The sequence below is a fragment of the Podarcis pityusensis genome (genome assembly GCF_964106645.2).
Source record: "Podarcis pityusensis genome assembly, chromosome: 12".
NCBI classification, from domain to species: domain Eukaryota; kingdom Metazoa; phylum Chordata; class Lepidosauria; order Squamata; family Lacertidae; genus Podarcis; species Podarcis pityusensis.
The window spans coordinates 1,783,580-1,805,166 of record NC_138037.1 but is presented as its reverse complement, the minus strand read 5'-3'; the positions used below and the strand labels follow the sequence as shown (position 1 = coordinate 1,805,166).

At 49.3% G+C, this 21,587-nt stretch overlaps 1 protein-coding gene and 1 long non-coding RNA gene across 3 annotated transcripts in view; both read right to left on the bottom strand.

The window, feature by feature from the left end:
• LOC308459819 (glycine receptor subunit alpha-4) overlaps positions 1-18,171 on the bottom strand; it is a 30,007-nt gene extending 11,836 nt beyond the window's left edge. For both annotated transcript variants that reach the window (XM_080975541.1, XM_080975542.1), the window contains exons 1-6: positions 18,072-18,171; positions 8,700-8,833; positions 7,638-7,705; positions 6,445-6,668; positions 6,246-6,328; positions 3,464-3,604 (exon numbers count right to left, since the gene is read on the bottom strand). In XM_080975541.1, coding sequence (XP_080831667.1) covers positions 3,464-3,604; positions 6,246-6,328; positions 6,445-6,668; positions 7,638-7,705; positions 8,700-8,833; positions 18,072-18,118 — 697 coding nt within the window. In that variant the 5' untranslated portion in view covers positions 18,119-18,171. The remainder of the gene's footprint in view (positions 1-3,463; positions 3,605-6,245; positions 6,329-6,444; positions 6,669-7,637; positions 7,706-8,699; positions 8,834-18,071) is intronic.
• LOC308459851 overlaps positions 1-21,587 on the bottom strand; it is a 117,566-nt gene that overhangs the window by 41,548 nt on the left and 54,431 nt on the right. The window lies entirely within an intron of this gene.

The following is a 21,587-nucleotide window of genomic DNA, read 5'->3' as shown; positions in this document are numbered from 1 at the left end:
AGACCATCAGGAGATGATCAGGAGATTCTTGTGTATGGGAGGGGTGAAATCTCCTCACTTAGGGCCTCATCAAACCTAAATCCGGTCCTGAGCGTGCCCATGAGACACAGCTGATTGGGAAAGATTACAGAAGGAGTATTTGAAATTTACAGCATGCTGTACATTGAAAGAAAACTATGTGAAAATGATGTGCTGATCGTATTTGACTCCCACAGGATTAGCAAAAATGTAGAAAAATACTACCAACCTATGTTGGAAGTGTAAAGAGAATAAAGGCACGTTCTAACACATGTAGTCGACGTGCAAAAAGGCTAGAGCATTCTGGGAAATGATATATAATGAATTGAAAATAATGTTTAAGATAACTTTTGTTAATAAAAAAAGGAAGCTTTTTTTAAATCGGCATTACAGGAGAAGAAATACCAAAGGACTTAAAAAGACTGTTGGACTTCCGGGTTAGCGCCATCGGCAATGGCGGAGTTCCTCTGACTGAGAGGAACCCGCTCCGTGAAAATCGGGTCTTGCCGCCGCGGTGAAGGCGGAGACCCTCTAAAAATCCCAGGCGGAGGAAGCCTGGGAACGTGGGATTTGGCTGACACCAGGAGCACCTCCCCTACTCGCAGGGAAACCCTTTTTTGGGGATCCAAAGCGACGTGGGGGGAGTGGCGCGGTGTTTTGAATCAACCGCTACTTTTACGGAGTGAAGCCGCACAGCCGTTGCCAGAGAGCACTGACTTTTTCCTGTGGACAATTGGACTCTAAACAAGTATCCGTGAGTAGAACGGAAAATTGGATTAAGAAACATTTTAATTTGGCACTGAAGCGGGAAGGCTCTAAACAGGAAGTCCGCCTCCCGTTTTTTGTAAATAGATTGAAGCAAAAACTTTGTAAGCTAAAGTCTGGAAAGTCGTATATAAAGGTCTAAATTTCCTTCAGTTATTACCACCAAAACCCCTCTTGGAAGCAGGAGAAAAGGGGGGGAATTTTTGACTGTTTAAGCCTGCAGGAGAGAGAGTAAAGAAAGATAAATTTCCACCGTCTCAAACCTGGGAACGGGGTGTCAGAGACAGAAAATTATGGGGAAGTTCATTGACTGTGAATGGAACGTCTTTTGACAGATAGTAAAAAAAAGAGAAACAAATTGACTCCAATGTTGCTTCTTGCATTCAAAAGAAACCAAGTATTTGAAAAATGAAAGTAATTTTCTTTTGTTGGTCCTGCTTTCAAAAGATGGATACAAATAGAAATTGTCTCTTCTAGAGGGAGCTTGTTAATTTGTTGCCGGAGTCGATCTGGGGATTTCACAGCTGTAAGATTAGGATCGTGAGACCAGACTCTGACCTTGAATAAAAATGTGTTTGCAAGAAGTTTTGGTGCTTGCTTTTTGCAAGACAAGCGCTTTGCTGGAGCAGATGCATGAGAAGATGGATTTGATGACTGTTGCAGTTAAAAACTTTGGACAAACGGCGAATACCCATATAGAAACCATTCAGGAACCAGCCCAGGAACTTGTTTTGACAGGGCAAGCGCAAGTGCAGAAGATAATGGAGGAGGTTGCTGTTGAACCTCAAGTAACACAAATGGAGAGATCCGAGGCCTTGCAGGAGCATAAGCCGCTGTTCTTGAAGTTTGAATCTGGAGTGGACTAGGGGGGGTCTGGAGTTGTGAGGGCTCTTAATTTTGGAAGGACTTTGAAACATGCTTTTAAATACTTTCTGGATTACAGTGTTGACTGTGGGGAATGGGGCTGTGGGGAATGGGCTGATCTGCTGAGGAGAGATGGAGATATTTTTGGATTGGAGTCCTCCCGAGACCTACCCCCCAATGAGAAAGGAAAGAAATTAAGAAAAAGATCAACAAAAGACAAAGTAAAGTGCAGGTATAAACAAGAAGAAGATCTGCAGAAGGGACATGGAAAAGACTTAAGAGCCTTGGACATAAGATCACCAGGTTGATGGACTAGATGGAATGGACAAGAAGGACTGACAAAACCCGAGACCAGGAAGAAGAGACGGTGGATGAAAATTGGAAGAAAGTTTTTAAAAAATTCATTTTGAGAATTAGTGTAAAATTAATGAGTATTAGGAAAAATGTTGGAATGAAACTATTTGGCTTTAGTAGAAATGATATAAGGAGTTAAGTACATTAAGTTTTAAGGTGTTTTTTTTAATGGCAAGATAAGGTTAAATAAATTAAGGTAAATTGAATGACAGAATATAGTGAAAGATGGAAAGGATTTGTTGAGTTAATTAAAAGGTTAGATCGTTAAGATAAATTATATAACAAAAATTGAGAAAGATAGAAAGAATTTGCTGAAACAATTAATTAAATTAGAATACAAAAAGGGAGGTGTGAGGAGGTCGATGAAACAAGTAAACGAAAGATAAAGATATGGAACATTGGATGTGTGTTTTAATGTTATTGTGTTTTGTTTTTGTTTTTTTTGCTGTATTGTTGTATTGTTTTTTATGCTTTTCTTTTTATGTATTGTAATGTATGCTTCGTCAAATTTTTTGTTGTTTTCTTTTTCTCTTTTTTCTGTAATTCTTAAACTTTTAATAAATATCATTTAAAAAAAAAAAAGACTGTTTATGTATGCAAAGACAGCTGCAAGAATGCTTTTTGCCCAAAGATGGAAGTAAGAGGAAACACCAACCAAGAAAGAGTAGATAGAGAAAATGATGGACTACGCAGAAATAGGAAGATCAGGCACCAAGATGACAGTAAATTTAAAAAAGAATGGCATAAATTTATAGAGTATATTAAGGAACCATGTAAAAATTTAAAGACATTAGCAAGATTGATGTAGCACTTGTTTTTTAACTGGTAAGGGATTTAATTAATTAAATTTAATTAAAGTTGGATATATGCAATTAGATGCAGTCAAAATTTAAAAAATATATTTGAGGAAAACCAGAAGGGGGAGGAGGGAAGTCCAGTGGTTAGAGAATCCCACAAAGGTATAAATATTGCTGAATTTAAGTTTGAATGATGTTAATGATGAAAAAACTGAATATATATATATATAGCGAGAGAGAGAGAGAGAGAGAGAGAGAGAGAGAGTGCCAATGAGACAACGCTGAGGTTACAAAGGTTGTTGGGGGGGGGCCTCCATGTGTCCTCCTCATAAAGAGGTTGTTCCCCTCTTTATTTCATTTATTTGTGCCATTCCTAGAATGCCCATGGACCAAGTTCCCCTGGATGGTTTGCAAAAACCAGTCAAATACGCAGATGTGATACCATCAGTTAAAAAGACTCTGTACAAGATTGGGATCCTTAAAATTAAAAGAAGGGGGGGAAGCAGAGTCAGGAAATCAAGAAGAAAGAGGAGGAAACATCTGGGAGGTGAGATGCCCACCACTGGCACAAGCTCCGTGGCAAAGGAGTGGGCAGCGTTGCGGGTGGGAAGGTGCTCATTCTGTGCTGGGACGATGGAACCATCTGACGGAGGGAGGCTGGTTACCTGTGTTGTAAGACTTTGTGCAATAGCCCAAGTCCTTCTCATCCCGCAAAATGAACTGGGGGAGCGTCAAGCCTTCGGCCACCTGCACAGCTTCCTGCTCCTTCACCCACTCAAAGATCAGGTCGTTCATGGTGTAGCCAACTAGAAGGCAAAGGCAGCGGGTGAGGAAGGAAGGGTGAGGGGGAGAGCATCCCAGAGTCTTCCAGCCATCTGCACAAAGCCACAAGTGCTGTCGGGCATTTTCCCCCCTCCCCCAAACCACAAGGCCTTCATAGAATCATAGAATGGTAGAGTTGGAAGGGACCCCTGGCTCCCTGGGTGCAATGTGTGTAATGGTAAAGGGGTAAAGGGACCCCTGACCATTAGGTCCAGTTGTGGACGACTCTGGGGTTGCGGCGCTCATCTCGCTCTACTGGCCAAGGGAGCCGGCGTACAGCTTCCGTGTCATGTGGCCAGCATGACTAAGCCGCTTCTGGCGAACCAGAGCAGCGCACGGAAACACCATTTACCTTCCTGCCGGAGAGGTACCTATTTATCTACTTGCACTTTGACATGCTTTTGAACTGCTAGGTTGGCAGGAGCAGGGACTGAGCAACGGGAGCTCACCCCGTCGTGGGGATTCGAACTGCCAACCTTCTGATCGGCAAGCCCTAGGCTCTGTGGTTTAACCCACAGCGCCACCCGCGTCCCATGTCATCTAGCTTAGTGTTTCCCAAAGTGGGTGATACCACCCCCTGGGAGGCGCTGGAACAATCCAGGGAGCGGGTAGTAGCCTCGGGTGCAAGGGGGTGGGCGTTGAATAAAGCATGAAGAAAGACAAGAAGAGAATAAAATTTTGAAAAACCATTTGTACATGTTTCATTTGTTGTATAATGATGCTTATCAATGTAAAATAGAGTTAAAGTCAGAGTGATTATCTGCTTAGGATGTAGCTAGAAATATGGATACATAAAAAGAATGCAAATTCGTCACGGCATCATTCTGTTTCTGCACTTTACGAAGGTAGATTTCCAGAGGGCACTGAGTATTTTTTTCTGAAAAGGGGGCACTAGGCCAAATAAGCTTGGGAACCTCTGATCTAGTCCAACCCCCTGCTATGCAGGAATCTCATCTAAAGCATCCATGACAAGGGGCTACCTAACCAGTGTTCAAAACTCCCATTCTAGGAGCATTTTGAGCCATGGAATTTCATTGGCGCCAGCAGTTTCTGAGCTCTGGGTGCAGCAAGTCCTGATTTCAGATTAAAACTGCAGAGCGGAAGGAAAGGAGGACCTTTTTCTGCCTCCCCACTTCCAGCTACTCTCTGAAGAAGAGACCCTCTTAAGAATATTAGGGGGGTGGGCAGGGGAAGGACTAGACCATGGGAAAAATGAAGATAATATTTTAGTTGCAGTTCATTCGTTTTCAGCTTTGTATTCTTGTTATTAAAAAAGTGCACCTAGACATTCTGTTGTTGCTTCCACAACCTCGGTTGAAGGTGCCATTGAGCTCCTAGCTTCCACGTCTCCGTTTCTAACACTGTACCCAACCTCTGCTTAGAAATCTCCAATGAACCAAAGTCCACCACCTTCTGAGAGAGTCCATTCCACTGTCAAACAACTCTCACTCTCAGAAAGCTCTTCCTGGTGTCTTTAGTTGGAGTCTCCTTTCTTGTAACTTGAAGCCACTGGTTCAAGTCCTACCTTCCAGAGCAGGAGGAAACAAGCTTGCTCCATCTTCCATGGGACAGCCCTTTGCTCACTGCCTCTTCCTCTGCTCAGCACCAGTCACCTTCCCACCCCATAGCAAAGGGAACGCAGACCAGATCATGCTCAACTACAAGTTCCACTTGTGGGATGTGAAACACAAGAGCAGTCAAGTACAACATTCCTAGAGTGAACATGTTTACACATGGGGAGGAATGTTTGTCCAGCCAGCAGGTAAACTTCCTGTTTCCTTCTGGGTTGGGACAGACTTCCTCTGCATGTGACTAGAGGTGGGTGTGGCCTCACCTGTGCAGGTAACGACAAAAGCACAGGGTAGGGCAGACATCTCTCTCTTTTTGACTACATGCATCGAAGAAACAACATCTGCTTAGCCAAAGATGCTCTCTTGGCCTCCAGCCAAGGACAAAGGGACTGTCTCCTTATGAGATAGTTTCCAGGTGTATGTTACTTTTCTAAGCAAAGTCTGCCTTCTGGGATCCTATTGTGAACAGAATGATGTGTGAGTAAAGCTTTTTATACTTTTATAGAAGACTGTGACATGTCTTATCTTTTATGAGGGAATAAGGGGAAAATACCAGAACAGTTATTATAGAGGCTTTAGCAAGCCTGAGCAAACGCATCCGCTGCGAGTTTTAAAAAGGGGGAATGTTATTCTGCTAAATTGTGAACAGACAATATATCCTCTCCTGCATCCCTGAACATTCCCACACCACTGTCCTCCCTTGCTGGTTGGGATACATGTTCCCTGCCCCAGGGGCTATTGCCTTTCCCCTTGACCTGCTCCTCCAACTCCGCCACTCAAGGCATCATTGCTTTCTGAGAAGCACCAGAGCTGCTTTGAAATGGACTCTTCCACTGCCAGAGTCTGTTGGGCCTTCCAGAACCTCAACAATGACTTTGGGGAGCCACCCTGGACTCAGCTGGCAGTCCTTCCACTGCCCATCTGCTGGCCACTCCGTGCAGCTCACTGGCAACAATTTGGGGCAGCATCCTTCCTCCTTGCCTCCAAACATAGATTGCAGGTGCGGCGACTGTCCTGCACCTGGCACGCAAAAAGGTTTTGCCCTGGTACTCACAACTCTCCAGTTGCATCGTACAGGTCTGGATGTCCATCGGGAAGTTCTTGAGGTCCATGGGGCAGGACAGGATTAGTGTCAGCCTAGGAGGGAAGGGGAGAGAAAGGAGGGGGTCAGGGGGAAAAGGGGTCTGTGCCAGGCCCTGCCCTGCTTCCGAGTGGCAGCAGGGAGAGCCCATGCCAGGCGCCGCTGGGCCCACCTGATGCTGTAGAGCACGTTGCCATTCTTGAAGATGCGCAGGAGCTTGTTGTCGGTGGTGACCTCGTGGAAGTTGGCGCCCTTCTCATTGGCAAAGAACAAATCCGGCTTCCAGATGGAGTCCAGCATGGATGGGTCGAGGTCCAGGGAGTCGTCAGGGTATTCCCGGTAGGCCAGGCGGGGGTCGTTCCACTGCTGCCTCAGGAAGACGTTGACGCGGTAGTCCTTGAGAGCAGAGAGGAGCCGTCACACGCGGGGGCAAGCCACATGACACAGGCATGCACCTGCGCACACACATGCACCCATGTGCAGTGTTGGTTCAGGGCCTCTGGTATCCTGGCCCGGGAGTGAGCAAGGCAGGTGGGAGGTGGGAATAAGGAAGCAAGCGAGCAAGCAAGCAAGCTGGGAAGAGATTTGGAGAAAGGCTCTGGAACTCCTGCACATCAATGGCTATTGATGTAGGCTGCGCTCTCCCTGCATAGTTGGGGGCAGGAATAATAATAATAATAATAATAATAATAATAATAATAATACCAAGTGAAACATCGCTTCCTTGTTCTCAGTGCTAACTGGACACGATCCTACTAATGACTTTGGATACCAGTTGCTGGAAACCACAGGAGGGGAGAATCAACACTGTAGAGTTGGAAGGGACCTGGGGGTCATCCAGTCCACCCCCTGGGAGAGAGTTTTTATGATTATAGTATCCTACTTGCAGGTTTCCCACAGGTTTCTTGTTAGCCACTGTGCCCACCGTAGCTCAGTTGGTGGGGCCTGAGACTCAGAATCTCAGGGTTGTGGGTTCAAGACCCGCACTGGGCAAAAGATTCATGCACTGCAGAGGGTTGGACTAGATGACCCTCGTGGTCCCTTCCAACTCTGTAATTCTATGATAGACTAAGACCCGTATAAATAAGGGTGCCATCTAGGAGGGCCATGGGCTTGATCCAGCTACAGGGTTATTTGTGTGTTCTTATGCACAAGCCACAAGGCTCTTCTCTGCCTTCTTCCCAATTGTCCTCATCACCTGAACCCCCACCTTTCCCACCACTTTCCTCTCCCTGCCCCCCATCAACCTCCAAGGGAACAGCAGCCACTCAGAGGCAAGCACAGCCCCCAGGGATCGCTGCCCAGCCAGCCCCAGGGCAGAGGAGGACCCTTGTGCTTGGGCCAGGCAAGCAGTCAGAGTCTCACCATGGTTGTTTCAGTGACCGAACCAAAACTGTTGATGAAGATGTTGCATGTCACGTTGACGGGCGGGCCTGTAAGCCAATGGGAAAGCACAGGTCAGTTGACAAGGTTCCAGGGCGCAACTCAAAGCCGCCTTCGACCAAGTCAAAGCATTGGTCCACCTGGAGGAGACACCTGCCTTATACAGGCCACTTGTTTTTCCAATGATCCCAGGACACGTGTGAGAGGATGTGCAGCCAAATCACAAATGCATGATTCCTAGATAGTCACAAACAGGGGACATGATGATGTCATAGCCTCTAAACTTTTGTGGCAGGAAGAACAATAGAAACTTAATATTTACTTCTTCCTGTCTCTGCACACTTTTCTCCTGCCTGCAATGGGGTAGGTTGTCTGTAAGCTCTCCTCCAGAAAGCACACTCCATTTTGAACTAGACTATGGGTGTTTGTAATATTTAAGGATTACCGCCTGTCTGATTTTCATCGCCATACTTGTTGAATCCTGGCAAGACTTTTGATGTGAGTAAACCTTATATTTTCTTGTTTTACTAAATAGCCTAAGAGTGATTTCTTTGTTAAGAGGGAAATATGAACAGGAGCAGATAATCCAAGTCTGCCTAGAGCATCCTTGGATATCATAATTGCTCTAGAAGGTCGTGCAACCTTATCCTAACAGCTTCTAGAGATAAGCTGTGCACAGATGGTGAAAAATAAGTATTTACATTCTCACAGAAGTGAGAAAGAGAAAGGATAATGACTAAATAAAATATCCTCTCCTACTCATCTAAATCTATCCAACACCAGGAGTCTTGCAATATAATTCCCAGGGACGACACTCCCCCATTTCCACCCAGGAAAGGGCTCTCTTGTCTTCTAGCGTGTCTCTTTTTGTGTGGGGAGGGGCTTTGCATCCCTGGCTATCTTTCAAACTTCCAGCCTCCAATATTCTTGCACACAGAGTGACCTTCAGCACTGGAGGGATGTGTATGATGTCCTGGATTGGCCAGCCCTGATGGGGAAACGTTGCGAAAGGATGGGAAGCATGTGAGCAAAGTCCTCCTTTACCTTTGAAATTGGGTCTGATGCGGGCATCATACCCCGACGTCCGGCCCATGAGCTTGTCCAGGAAATCAGAGGGAGACATTGGTTGCGGGAGACTCCGTGAGGCAGATTTTGCTTCTCCTTTCCCTGACACCAGTCTGGGAGGAAGAGAGGGATGTCAGTGTGGGAATGTTCTGGGGTGCAGGAGAGGATATATTGTGAGATTATATCCTAATCCAACTTGTGCTAACAAGTTCCCAAAATATCAGCAGAGTTTATAACATTCCCCCTTTTAAGTTCGCAACGGTAACGTCTGCATAGGCTCGCTAGAACCTCTATAATAATTGCACTGGTAATTTCCCCTTTGTTCCCTCTTAAAATACAAGACACGACACAGTCTTCATAAAGGTATAAAAGAGTTTACTCATGTTCTGTATCACAATATGATCCCAGAAGGCGGACAGGCTTAAAAAGGTAAAATACATTTAGAATCTATCTTATAGGAAGATAGTCCTTTCCTCCTCTCTTGGCTGAGAGCCAAGAGGGCATTCTTAGATGTTGCTTCCTCGAAGGAAGATGGCAGAGAGAGAGAGAGATATGGCTGCCTGCCCTGTGCTTTTATTATTACCTGCACAGGTGAGGCCACACCCACCTCTGGTCACATGCGGAGGAAGTCTGTTCCAGGAAGTTTACCTGCTTGCTGGACAGACATCCCTCCCCATGTTCTAACATGTACACTCTAGGAATGTTGTCATTGACTGCTCCTGTGTTTTACATTCCACAGTCAGCAGGCTGAACCCCACTTTTCTACACACACACACACACCACTGCTGGAAATAGGAGCTGGCATCATCTGAGCTGCCTGTCGCCATTCAGCCCTGCTGGGTTTAGGTGCCTCAACACGCAGAGGTAGAAGGCAGCAGTGTGGTACAGTGGGTAGCGCATCAGACTAGGACCTGAGAGTGAGTTCGAATCCCCACTCAGCCATGAAGCTCACAAGGTATGGCCAGTCACTGCCTCTCATCCTACCTTGTAGGGTTGTTGTGATGGCTCAATGAGGACAAAGAGAGCTTTGTATGCCACCTTCAGCTCCTTGAAAAGGTGGAACATGATTTTGATGCATAAAATAAATAGTCTAACCTCTTGGTGCCACTCAAGCTACTCCTTCTGTCCCTTCTGTGAGAGACGGGACTCCCACTGTGCCATGACAGAGGGATGGCAGAGCCATATATATTAACTTACCTCCCTGGGCAAATGTTCTCTTTTTCAGCACTTTCCCCCAAGCCAGAAATGTGAGAACATCTGCTAAATCTGAGCTCCAAACTCAGACTCCATCTTAAGCTAGACTTAAGCAAGTCTTTGTAACTGAATTACCTAAGCCTGCCTGAACAAAGCTGCTGCATCTGTTACTCTTCAAGAAGTATTGTGAGTACTGCAATACCAGGTAGACTTCCGGGTTGGCGCCACCGGCAATGGCGGAATTCCTCTGATCGGGAGGAATTTGCCTCGTGGAAATTCGGGTCTGGCTGCCATGGCGAAGGCGGAGACCCACTAAAAATCACAGGCGGTTGAAGCCTGTGAACGTGGGATTTGGCGGGCACCTTTTGCGCCTCCCCTACTCACGGGGAAACCCGGTTTCAGGGATCCAGAGCGATGTGGGGTGAGCGGCGCGGTGCTTCGGATCGACTGCTTCTTTCACGAAGCGAAGCCGCATAGCTGTTGCCGGAGAGCGCTGACTTTTTCCTGTGGACAATTTGATCTTAAAGCAACTACAGTGGTGCCTCGCAAGACGAAATTAATCCATTCCGCGAGTCTCTTCGTCTTGCGGTTTTTTCGTCTTGCGAAGCACGGCTATTAGCGGCTTAGCGGCTATTAACGGCTTAGCAGTTTAGCGGCTTTAAGAAAAAGGAAACAAACTCGCAAGAACTCGCAAGACGTTTCGTCTTGCGAAGCAAGCCCATAGGGAAATTCGTCTTGCGGAACAACTCAAAAAACGCAAAACCCTTTCGTCTAGCGAGTTTTTCGTCTTGCGAGGCATTCGTCTTGCGGGGCACCACTGTACCCGTGAGTAGAGTGAAGAATTGGATTTTTAAACGTTTTAATTTGGCACCGAAACGGGGAGGTTCAAAACAGGAAGTCCACCTCCCCTTTTTGTAAATAAGACTGAGGCAAAGAGGCTGCAAGCTAAAGTCTTGGAAAGCCCATTGTAAAGGACTAAATTCTCATCAATAAAAAATATTAAACCCCCCCTTGGAAGCAGCAGAAGAGGGGGGAGGCTTTGGACTGTATATCCCTGCAGGAGTGAGTGAGGAAGTTAAAATACCACCGTTCCGAACCTGGAAACGGGCTGCCAGTAAAATCGACGTGCCTTGGAAGGTTCATTGACAGCGAATAGAACGTTCGGTGACAGCTAGCATAAGAGAGATACATTGTTTCCATTGTCTTCGTCTGCACTTAAAAAGGAGTAAAGTAACGGAAAATTGAAACAATCTTACTGAACTTTATTAAAAAAGGAGGAAAGTAACTGAAAATTGAAACTAATTTTGGATTATTGAAACTGTGTTTAAAAGAGGACATACTGACCGATACAAATACAACTCGCTTTCCCCTAGTGGAAGTTTTTGAAATTGGTTACTTGATAGGAGCTGGGCTAGGGGATTTTCCAGCTGCAAGATAAGAAAGTGTGAGACTTTGGAATTGACCTTGAATCTTTTAAGTGTTATGGCAAACGGAAAGGAAAAAACAGACAGGATGTCGACAGAGGAGGCCTTAGTGGCTGCATTATTGAAAATAAACGATTCGCTGGAACAACTCCACAAGAAAATAGATGCGAGAAATGTGAAATTCAATGTTGCAAATATTGAAATTGATTCAACTGTAGAAAGCTTAAATAACTTGGGACAAAAGGTGAATACTAATTCAGAAACCACTCAGAAACTGACACAGGAATCTACTTCGATATGGCAAACTGCAGATGAAGTTAGGGGAAAAACCCTTGCTGCTGAATCTAAAATAATACAACTGGAGAGGAGAGTCCCATCCATACAAAGACAACCTGACGAACATAAGTTGACATTCGTTATGATTGAACTTAAAGAAGAACGGATGAATTTGAGGACCAGAGCCCTATCTGAATTGGAAAAGGAAAGCTTGACAGAGTTTCAGGAGGCGATACTAACATTGGTTGAGAAAGAGAGGTATTTGGGGGTTGACATGACTGCCAAAAATGTGAATCTGCTTAAGGATAACTGTGAAGGATGTTGGATTGAAGAGAAGGGGGATTTGGAAATATGGACAAATCAGAAGTTGCCACTGTTGGGCCGAATTAGTGTGGTGGGGATGAGGGCTGCTGTGTTGTTGGGGATGTTGCTTTTGTTTCAAACACTGCAAGCTCTGGATGGGATGGAGGGTCTCAGGAGGTGGCAGAGGGATGCTCCTAGAGTTGTTTGGCAGGGCAGGAAGCCTCGAGTAAAACTTAAGATATTGATGGATGCCAAAGAAGGAGGAGGACCTGCCCTGCCAGACCTTTAAATTTTGCTGTGAACCATCTGCTTTTTGCTGGTTGAGAGAATGGTTGCTTTTTGAAAACATTGAAGCGCTGGACAATGGCAGATGAAATTGATGGACTATATGGAATTGGTGGAAATGACTGGCAAGATCCGAGACCAGGGTGAAGAGTCGGTGGAAGAAGATTGGAAAAAGTTTAAAGACCATTTATAGAGATATTGTAAAATTAAGGAATGTTAGAAAAATGTTGGAATGAAATTATATGGCTTTAGCAGAAATGTCATAAGGAATTAGGTATAAATAGATTAATAGAAAATTAAAGGAAAAGTATGGCAAGAATGTGTAAAGATAATTATAGAACAGAAAACAGAGTAAGATGGAAAGGAATTGCTGAAACAAATAATAGAAGTGGAATACAAAAAGGGAGGTGGGAGGAGGTCGCTGGAAATAAGTGAATGAAATATAAGATATTGAAAATGTTTGAGGTGATTTTAAACTGTTTTTGCTTGTTTTTATTTGTTTTTTTAGTCCATGTAGCGTTTTTGTATTGTATTTGCATTGTTTTTTAGTTTTTTCTTTATTCTTTGTTTGTTTGTGTTGGAAATGTTAAAAAAGTAATAAATATCATTTTAAAAAAAAAGAAGTATTCTGAGTGAGGTAATGTTACTTTTTCTCCTTTTACAAGACTGTGTGATTGTTGTTTTAAGGGGGAGAAAAGGGGGAAATATACCAGGAGAACCCAGTTTGTCTTAAGCATTCTGGATTGCTTAAACTAAAAGGCTAAAACTAAACTATCTAAGCTTCCCTTTTTAAGCTGCCAAAGGATGGCACTCTGCTGAGCTCACAGATGTGAGGAAGGAAGGATAATATCTAATAATTAGATCCTAGCATCTCTTCACATCCCAACAGCAGGGCAGAGAGAGTTATCCAGGGGGCCAAAGCTTTCCCCTTTGCTGCCAGTCTGGGCCCAGCTTGCATCTCGCCTGCAAGGCCTTGTGCTGGCTCTCCCCATGGAACAAGGGGTGCTTCCCCAGAGCTCTGCTCAGAATTAGGATGGTCATTAAGCAAATTAAGGAAACCAGCACTGCAAAAACTGGACATCAGCCTTGGCAGCCTTTACAGGGAGATGCCATCTTCCTCCTCCTCCAGTTCCAGTCTTTGTGTAACTGCCAGGGCAAGAGCAGACTTTTCCACCGCCCAAGGGAGTTTGCTGTCACTCCTGGGGGGGTGCTGCTCTCTGCCCGCTCCCTGTCCATCCCCAGGCAAGAGGGCACTGTGGGCACTGCACTCTCTCTCTGTCACCCGCCCACCTTCCTCTGAGTGTGCCCAGCCTGCAGAGGCCTCTTCCCAGCTGTGCTTGAGAGGGGCAGGCAGGCACTGCCCCCACCTCCCCCCAGACAAATAGGACGTTGTTTAGTTTTTCAATGAACAAAAGATTTTGTAAATTGTTCTTCTTCCTGAAGGAGTGTCTCCACCCCCATCGTTCTGCCCGAACACCGAGGTCCAGCTCTGAGGGCCTTCTGGCGGTTCCCTCCCTGCGAGAAGCCATGTTACAGTGAACCAGGCAGAGGGCCTTCTCGGTGGTGGCGCCCGCCCTGTGGAACACCCTCCCACCAGATGTCAAAGAGAAGAACAACTACCAGACTTTTAGAAGACATCTGAAGGCAGCCTTGTTTAGGGAAGCTTTTAATGTTTAATAGGTTATTGTACTTTAACATTCTGTTGGAAGCCGCCCAGAGTGGATGGGGAAACCCAGCCAGATAGGCAGGGCATAAATAAATTATTATTATTATTATTATTTGTTTTCATTACTTTGCTCCCCACTCTTGGGAGTGGGGAGAATTCAGCTGTAGAGAGGGCTATAGATTCTGTGAATAAGTCAATAATATTTCCCCTCTTTGGCCAGCTGCTGGTCCCTCCATGTGCATCCCTCCATTTGTCAACTCCGAGGAGCCCAGGCTCTGCCTCTCCCTAAGCAGGGGCAGAGGAAGGGGGCGGTGGGGGCGGTCCACCCCAGGTGTCATCACTGAGGGGGGTGACATTCGGCGCACCGCCTGCCCGTGACTCCCAGGCCTACCCAGAGCCGTCAGGGGGAAGAGGTGGAGATGCACCGCCTTGCCAGCGGCCTTCCCCACCTTCCCCCTTCGTTTTGACAGCTGGGGGAGACTTGGGAGTTGTGGGCGGGCGGCGCGCCATTGCCCCTCGCTCCCGGACTGCTTGGGGGGGGGAGCCTCCCCATAGCTGTTAAAAGGAAGAGGGAAGGGAGGAAGGGCGCTGGCAAAGCGGTTTGGCTCCCTCCCCCGCCCCAGGAAGCAGCCCACCATGGACAGCTCGCTCCACCCCCATGGGCATCTCTCCCCCTGGGACACTCACCCCACCCCCATGGCTTCGCCCCCAGGTGCACAGCACGTGCGCCGCTCCGGGCGCTGGAGCAGCTAGCTCTGCCTCTGTCCCTAAGGCCAGCCTCTCAGTCCCCCCCTGCCAATCATAGAGTTAGAAGGGACCCTGGGGATCATCGAGTCCAACCCCCCCTGCAATGCAGGAATAAATATGCAGCCGTCCCAAACGAGGATCAGAGACGCAACCTTGGCGTTATCATCGCCGCGCTCCAACCAGCCGAGCTATCCACACGTCTCCCAAATGCCCCCTTCCCCGAGAGCTGCCCGAGGATTTGCTGTCGATTCCCCGCGTGAAAATGCTCGTCCATTAAAAGGAAGGAAGCTCCCAGGAAAGGAGTCGCTGGCTAGACTGGAAAAGCACATTGCAAGACGCTACCTTGTTAAAAGACGCAAAAGAGGCTCCGCAGATCCTGGGAGGCCAAATAATTTTAACAAGCCCAGCAGCTCCTCTGCAAGGTCAGCAAAGCAAACGCTGCGGGAGGTCAGCAGCGCTTGCATCCAACTCATCATTCGCCCGCCAAGGCCCCTGCAGAATCCGGAGTGGAACAGGGCCCCCTGGAGGTTTTGGTCTGTGGCAAGAACAGCTCCCTTCCCCTCCCTCTGGGGGGCTGAAAGATCTGGAGTAACTTACAAGCCAATTGAGACTTCGGCAGCATGTAGAATATACATTCTCCTCTCTCTTTCTGCATCAAGAAATGACATCTAAATAAACGCAACAAGCAAAACTATCTGAGCTGGATGCGTCTCCAGTGACCCTGCTCCGTTACTGGGCCAGTGCTGCCTGGAAAGGCTGGTGGCCCCCCTGGCAGAAGTTAGGTGGGTGAGTCCTTGTAGGACAGGATCCCTGCATGCCTGGGTGGGGGAGAGCTGTATCATTCTGGACTGAGCAGGAGGGATCAGAAAACAGCGACAGGAAGTGTGGACCATTTGCTGCCCGGCTGCGCAGTGCCTGGGGTCTCTCTCAAGCCCTCGAGGGTCGCCAGAAGTGGGGGTCCCATTTCCGTCCACGCCTTTCCCTTTTGACCCAGTCTGAGGACAGGAGCGTCTGCCGCCAGTCCAGTTGAGAAGCACGCAAGGGGCTAAGAGCTTCAGTTCTTGACATCCGTGCATCTCCAGGGATAAAGTCGAACAACTGTGTTAGCAGCACCGAAGGGACTTCCCCAGGACGCAAACCTTGACCAGTGTTTGGAGGTCCTGGGAGGTCCTTGTTAGACCCCTCTCTGGGCCTCACTGATGGGGTCCAAAGGAGAGCACCAGCTGGGCTGCAGGAGGGACTGGAAGGAAGCGTACTAGGCACCACCCAACCGCCTTAGGGGCTCCACTCTTGTTTTGTGTAGGGTTTACTCCTTAGCCTTTTCATCTCCCAAAGATATCCCGCAAGGCAGCGGATGGTTATGATCAGAGTTTTCCTTCTCCCAGATAGCCTCCCTTTCCAGGTGGCCGAGCCCCACCTGCCCCTCATTTCCCCCTAGACCACCTGCAGAAACCGCCTTCTTGACCATTGGACCCACTCTTGGTCTTGTCCGCTCAATCGGCCGGAGTCTGTCTTTGCATGCAGGGGAAGTCCCTGACTCACTGAGGGATGGAGACCCATCAGCTACCTTCACCTGATTTAGCTTCAGTGCCTTCAGGCAAACCTGATATCACTCCCAGTGGACACAGCAGGCAGGAAATACTGCGCTGCGGAGCCGAGGGGCAGAGGGGGTGAGGATTCCTGGAAGAGCCGAGAGAACTCCTGCTGCCTGTGCCCACCCAGATGGATGTGCCTTTGTACAAGCAAGACGTTCCCTTCCTTTCACTCCAAACCCAGCTGGAAGAGGATCCCGAGGCAACAGCCAAGCCCCATATCAGGCAGTCCCACAGAGCCGGAAAATCTGGCTGGCTGTTCTCACCCCTGAAGTAGCCGCGGGGCCTTCCTGAGGGTAGCCCCACGCTCATTGGAATGCAAGAACTGCACCATAGCTTGGGAAAGATTTGGGTTATCTTCAGTGCACCCCTCCATGAAGGTGGTGGGGCGGCTTAGCTGGGTTCTCTCTGTGTGTTGCACTCTTGAGGTCTGAACCCCCAGATCTCAGTGTCGCTGGCAGGCCGGCCTCTCCCCCAAACCTCGAGCTTTAAGTCCAGACGACGGACAGAGGTTGCTCCCGATCAAAAATAACCTCCTCGGCTATTCCCACACTTCACAACTGCACTGTCCGTGTGCGTGTGTAGAAATGGTTGCTATGTTAGAGACAGCTGGCGAATTTGCAGAGCGGAACAAGCCCAGACTGCAAGGGGGCGGGGGGTTTGCTCCTGACCTCCCTGCAGGCTTTTAGGCTCAGCTTCCCAAGCGCTTACCTGGAAACCCGAGGCTGACATGAGGGGATCTGAAATATTCACGGGGTGCTGGAGTCCTGAAAACATCTACGAGGCTCTTATACTACAGAACACTTAGGAGTTTCCCCCAGCGCTGCTCTCCCCCAGCTCGAATGCCTGTGGGGCGATGCTGGAACCTCCCAGCACAAAATGGATGAGGAACATGGATCTTCTTGCCACCCCCACATCCCACCCCAAGGACCTTGCTGCTGCTGCTGCTGGCACCCCTGCGTTCCCCTAAACCCAAGAAGCCTGTCAGTTCCTCTTAGGAGTGCTCACCATGCCAGAACATACAGTACTCCTCCCCAATGCCCGTCCCACCCTGGGGCGCTTCGTTGCTGGAGTGGCCTCTCTGGTCCCCCTCCTGCCCTGTGCCCGGAGAAGTGTTGCTTTCTCGGACCCTGGAGAGAACCAGGCCTAGTAGCTCAGGTGAAAGGACTTCCTTCTCCTTCAGACCCCTTCCCGAGCCTTGCCTGAGAGCGAAGCGCCCCTCCCCCCGCCGCATCTGCGCCCAGATTGCCAGCGCCAGTCTCTGAGGGGGATCCGGTCCCCAGAGCCTTCTTGCCCAGCAAAGGGCATTCTCCCCCTGGCAGTGAAAAGCGGCTGGTGCTAAAATTCTCCCCCGAGAAGGACCAAGAGGCCTCGCTGGGTCGGGATAGGACCAGCCTCGCTCGTTCCCTCCCTGCCGGGCTTCACAACCCGCCGCCCCCGCAGTCCGAGTGCAAGCAAGAAGCCCCCCCCCCCCCGACAAGATCCAAGCAGATCTGGAAGAGAGGTGGGGGCTGGGACTGTGGAGATCTGCCGGCTAAGCTGGTGGTGAAGGAGAGGGAGAGAGACCCTCTCGTGATTTCTTTGCAGGGCTTAGGCAAAGAAGGGGAAGGAGCTGAGGGAGGCGGGTGGGAGGCAGCTGCGGGAACGAAGGCGAAGAGGGAAAGTGAGGCGGGGGGGCGGGGTTGCCTGGCACTTGATTTGAGCCCCCGAACCGGTTTCGAGCGCCAGCTCTCAGCCCCGGCGCCGAGAACGCGCCGCCACCTGGAAAATACCAGCGCGCCTCTGAGCACGTGCAAAGTGCTCCTTCCCTGCAGCTGCGGCCCCGACCGGAGACGCTCCCCGTCCCCCCCCCCCCCCGTCTCACCTGAGCAGCACGCCGAGCAGGAGGTGGGAGACGACGGGCCCTCGCATCCCTCGGCCGCGCGGCGTCCCCCGCCGGCGGCGGGGAAGGCTGGCGGGCGGCGAGGCTGGCGGTGGCGCCCCAGCCCGAGGAGGCGCGCGTGCATGTCCCGCCGCTGCTCCGCGGCTCCGTCCGGCAGCGGCAGTGGCAGCGGCGGCAGCAGCAGCGCCGCATGGAGGCGCCTCGACGGCCGAGCGACGGCCAGCGCCTCAGTCCTGCCCGCCGCTGGCTTCCTCCGCCCGTAGCCCCGAGCCTGGCAGAGACACTCCCGCTCGCTTCGGCCCGCCCTCCAGCGGGGAGGGCGCTGTCCAACCCACGCAAGGACAGCCCCGACGGCGCGGCGCTCCGTTGCAGCTCCCCGAAACCAGATCCGCCGCCGCCTTTTTCTCTCCAAGCTTAACCTTCTCGGGCGCGCAAAAAATGAGCCGCAGGGCTTGTGCAGAGTGCGCGCCGACGGAGAGAAAGGTCTGCGCCGTCGGAGCGCTTCTCCTGTCCGAAGGGTTACTCTCTGCTCGCCAGAAACTGCGGTGTCAGCGCAGCGCGGTTGGTTCTGGATGCCCCAAATTCTCGCAGGGGAGATCAAAGGTGGGCTTCCCGACCCTTCCCCTGTCCGCGACGTCGGATTGCCTCTCTCCCTCGCCCCCAGTTCAGCTCTTCCCTTTCTGTTCTGTGAGGTTGCTGGCGCCGAAGGGCTTTGCTCACCGGACACTCGACCCCCCCCCCCGCCGCCTTCGCGAAGTTCTCCCCAGAAGTGAACCCCCATGGAGAGCCGACTCCAGCCGGACTCCTGCGTCCCCAAGAGGCAGCTTAGTCGAGATCTGGCCTGGTCAACCTGTGGCCAGACTCTTCCGATGCTCTTAAGGACTTCACTAAGGACCGTCCACTTCCGCCAGTTGGGCTGGACAGACAGCCTGCCACACACACACCATTCTGCAGCAGCCCAGCAGCCTGCGAGAAACCAGAGGGCTTTTACTTCACAGAATTGTAGAACTGGGAGGGGACCCGAGGGTCATCTAGTCCAACCCACTTCAGTGAAGGAATCTTTTGCTCCTAGGAGCCAATTCCTCGGGGCTGAGCTCCTTTCGGCCGCCCCAATAAAATATTTGAGGGGGCTGGCCCCCCCAAAAAGATTGTTGGGCGTTGTCGTGGTGTGGTAACAACACACACACTGTAACAGGCTGTTTTTGACTATGTAACTTCTATTTCAAACACAATTCAACATATAATATCTCACAAAGTGTAATTCCATAGACCAGCACATCATGCAAATGAAACATATCCTGAGAAATTAAAGTCCAGTGGATGGTCAGGAGATAAAGTCCATTCAGTTACTAAATTGGCCATCCATTAGACTTTAATTTCTCAGGATATGTTTCATTTGCATGATGTGCTGGTCTATGGAATTACATTTTGTGAGATATTATATGTTGACTTGTGTTTGAAATAGAAGTTACATAGTCAAAAACATCCTGTTACGTTGTGTGTGTTGTTACCAAGATTGTATTTACGTAACCTAAGGTTTAGTAGTGTTTTGCATTCAAATGGTGTGTGCATGCCATGCTATGTGATCGATTCTGCATTTTAGCGCTGAATTGGAGCAAATCGGGTTTTCTGTGGGTTGCTGTTTGCTTTGATTAAATCATAGGAAGGGACCGCGAGGGTCATCTTGTCCAACCCCTGCAATTTAGGAATCTTTCGCCCAAGGAGGGGCTTGAACCCATGACCTTCAGAATCTCATAAATCACAGGTTTTCCTCGGGAAAGTGCCGGGTCAATAAAACAACCGCCGCCACCCTTTGGCACAGACCTGGAAAGCCTGAAAGTGAGTCTAGAAAGCATCGAGCAAAGAAGTGTGGGTGAGCCCTCAGACTTGTTCACCAAAGATTAGCTCTGATGAAATCTGAACACTTCCGTGTTACACCCGACTCTTCATCAGGAAGGCTGGAACGACACAGAATTCTCAGCTACAGAGAAAAGACAAACTCTCCAAATTCCAGTTTGGCACTAAGAATGTAAGAAGAGTCCTGTGGCTGGATGAGGCCAATGGCTCACCCAGTCCAGCACTCTGATCTCACAGTGGCCAACCAGGTGCCCCCAGGGTTGCATTTAGGCGGGTTCAGGCTGCTTCCCTGCACTGAGAACCAAGCCAAGGAGGTGCAAAATTGAGAAGATCCATTTGCCAATTTTTTAGAGCAGGGTGTGAGAACAGGATGCTGGACTCGAAGGCCCACTGGCCTGATTCAGCAAGCTCTTCTATGATCTTACCGCACACACAAATTATTAATTCCTTGAAGCGGGTTGGAGAGGAAATGAAGAGAGTGGAGGGAGGAGGTTGGGGAAAGAGAGGTTGGGGGCTCCAATGAGCGCATTTGCGCACACACACACACACACACACACACACACACAGAGAGAGAGAGAGAGAGAGATCTGATGTCACAGGAGACTGCTGGTCAGTAATCACACAGTTCAAAATTGGAGTTAACTCTTTATTAGCAAAAACACAATCTCCATGGACTTGGTTGAGTGTCAGGCCTAATGAGCAGAGCAGAGCAGTTGTTGTTGTTTATTGAATTTATATCTCGCCCATACCCAGAGGTCTCAGGGCAGTTCACAGAAAAGTTCATTCCCAGTGGTCTTACTCTATGAAGATCAGTTGCTGAGACTGAAAGTGCCCCACGGCTGTCTAAGTCCCCTCCTCTCCAGGGCTTTCCCCAAGCAGTCAGAGACTACATCTGTGTGCAGCAAACCTCCCCTCCACCCTTTTTACGCCTCATCTGGTTCTGGGAGACAGGGGGGAAGGGAGGAGGGGGAGACAGCCGCGACTCTACACCAGCCTGACTCATCTCTGCCTCTTGGCCTCTCTTTTCGCACCCTCCTGCTTCAGCTTCTGCTTCTAATTCTGGACTGCTCTCTGACACAGACTCTCCCTGCTCACTAAGCCCTGTTGCCTCATCAGCTTCCAACACCTCCTCCTCCCAGTCTACTCTCTCTGACTGCTCATTGTCATCCCACCACCAATCTCCGGATTCTGAGCCTTCTTCCCTTGAGGGTTCCCCAGCTGGTTCCTCCCACCATTCCTTTGCATCCAAACAGCCCATAACATGATGGGTGGGAAGAAATGGCCCTCAGCTCATCCTGAGCCATGACTGGCTGAGCAAACTTGGGAAATTGCTGTGAAGAGTTGGGAGGGTGAAAAATTGTTGAGGAAGGCTGGCAGTTTCGTAAAGTGATATTGTCAGGGGCCCAGTTATATGTGGCTTTGGTGCAGACAAAGATTAGAAGAGGAGGAGTCTAGTCTAAACAGCAGAAGACACATCCAAGGGAAAGGGAAGGAGGGAGGGAGGTCTCAAGGACAGAGCAGAAGCACAGCAGGAAGAGATGTCCACCGACCCACTGGAAAAAAGGGGATCTCCTCTGCCTGGCGGCTGTTTGGCTGCTGGAGGAGTCCTTCCAGTTCTGACCCACAAATGTTTAGGGGAAC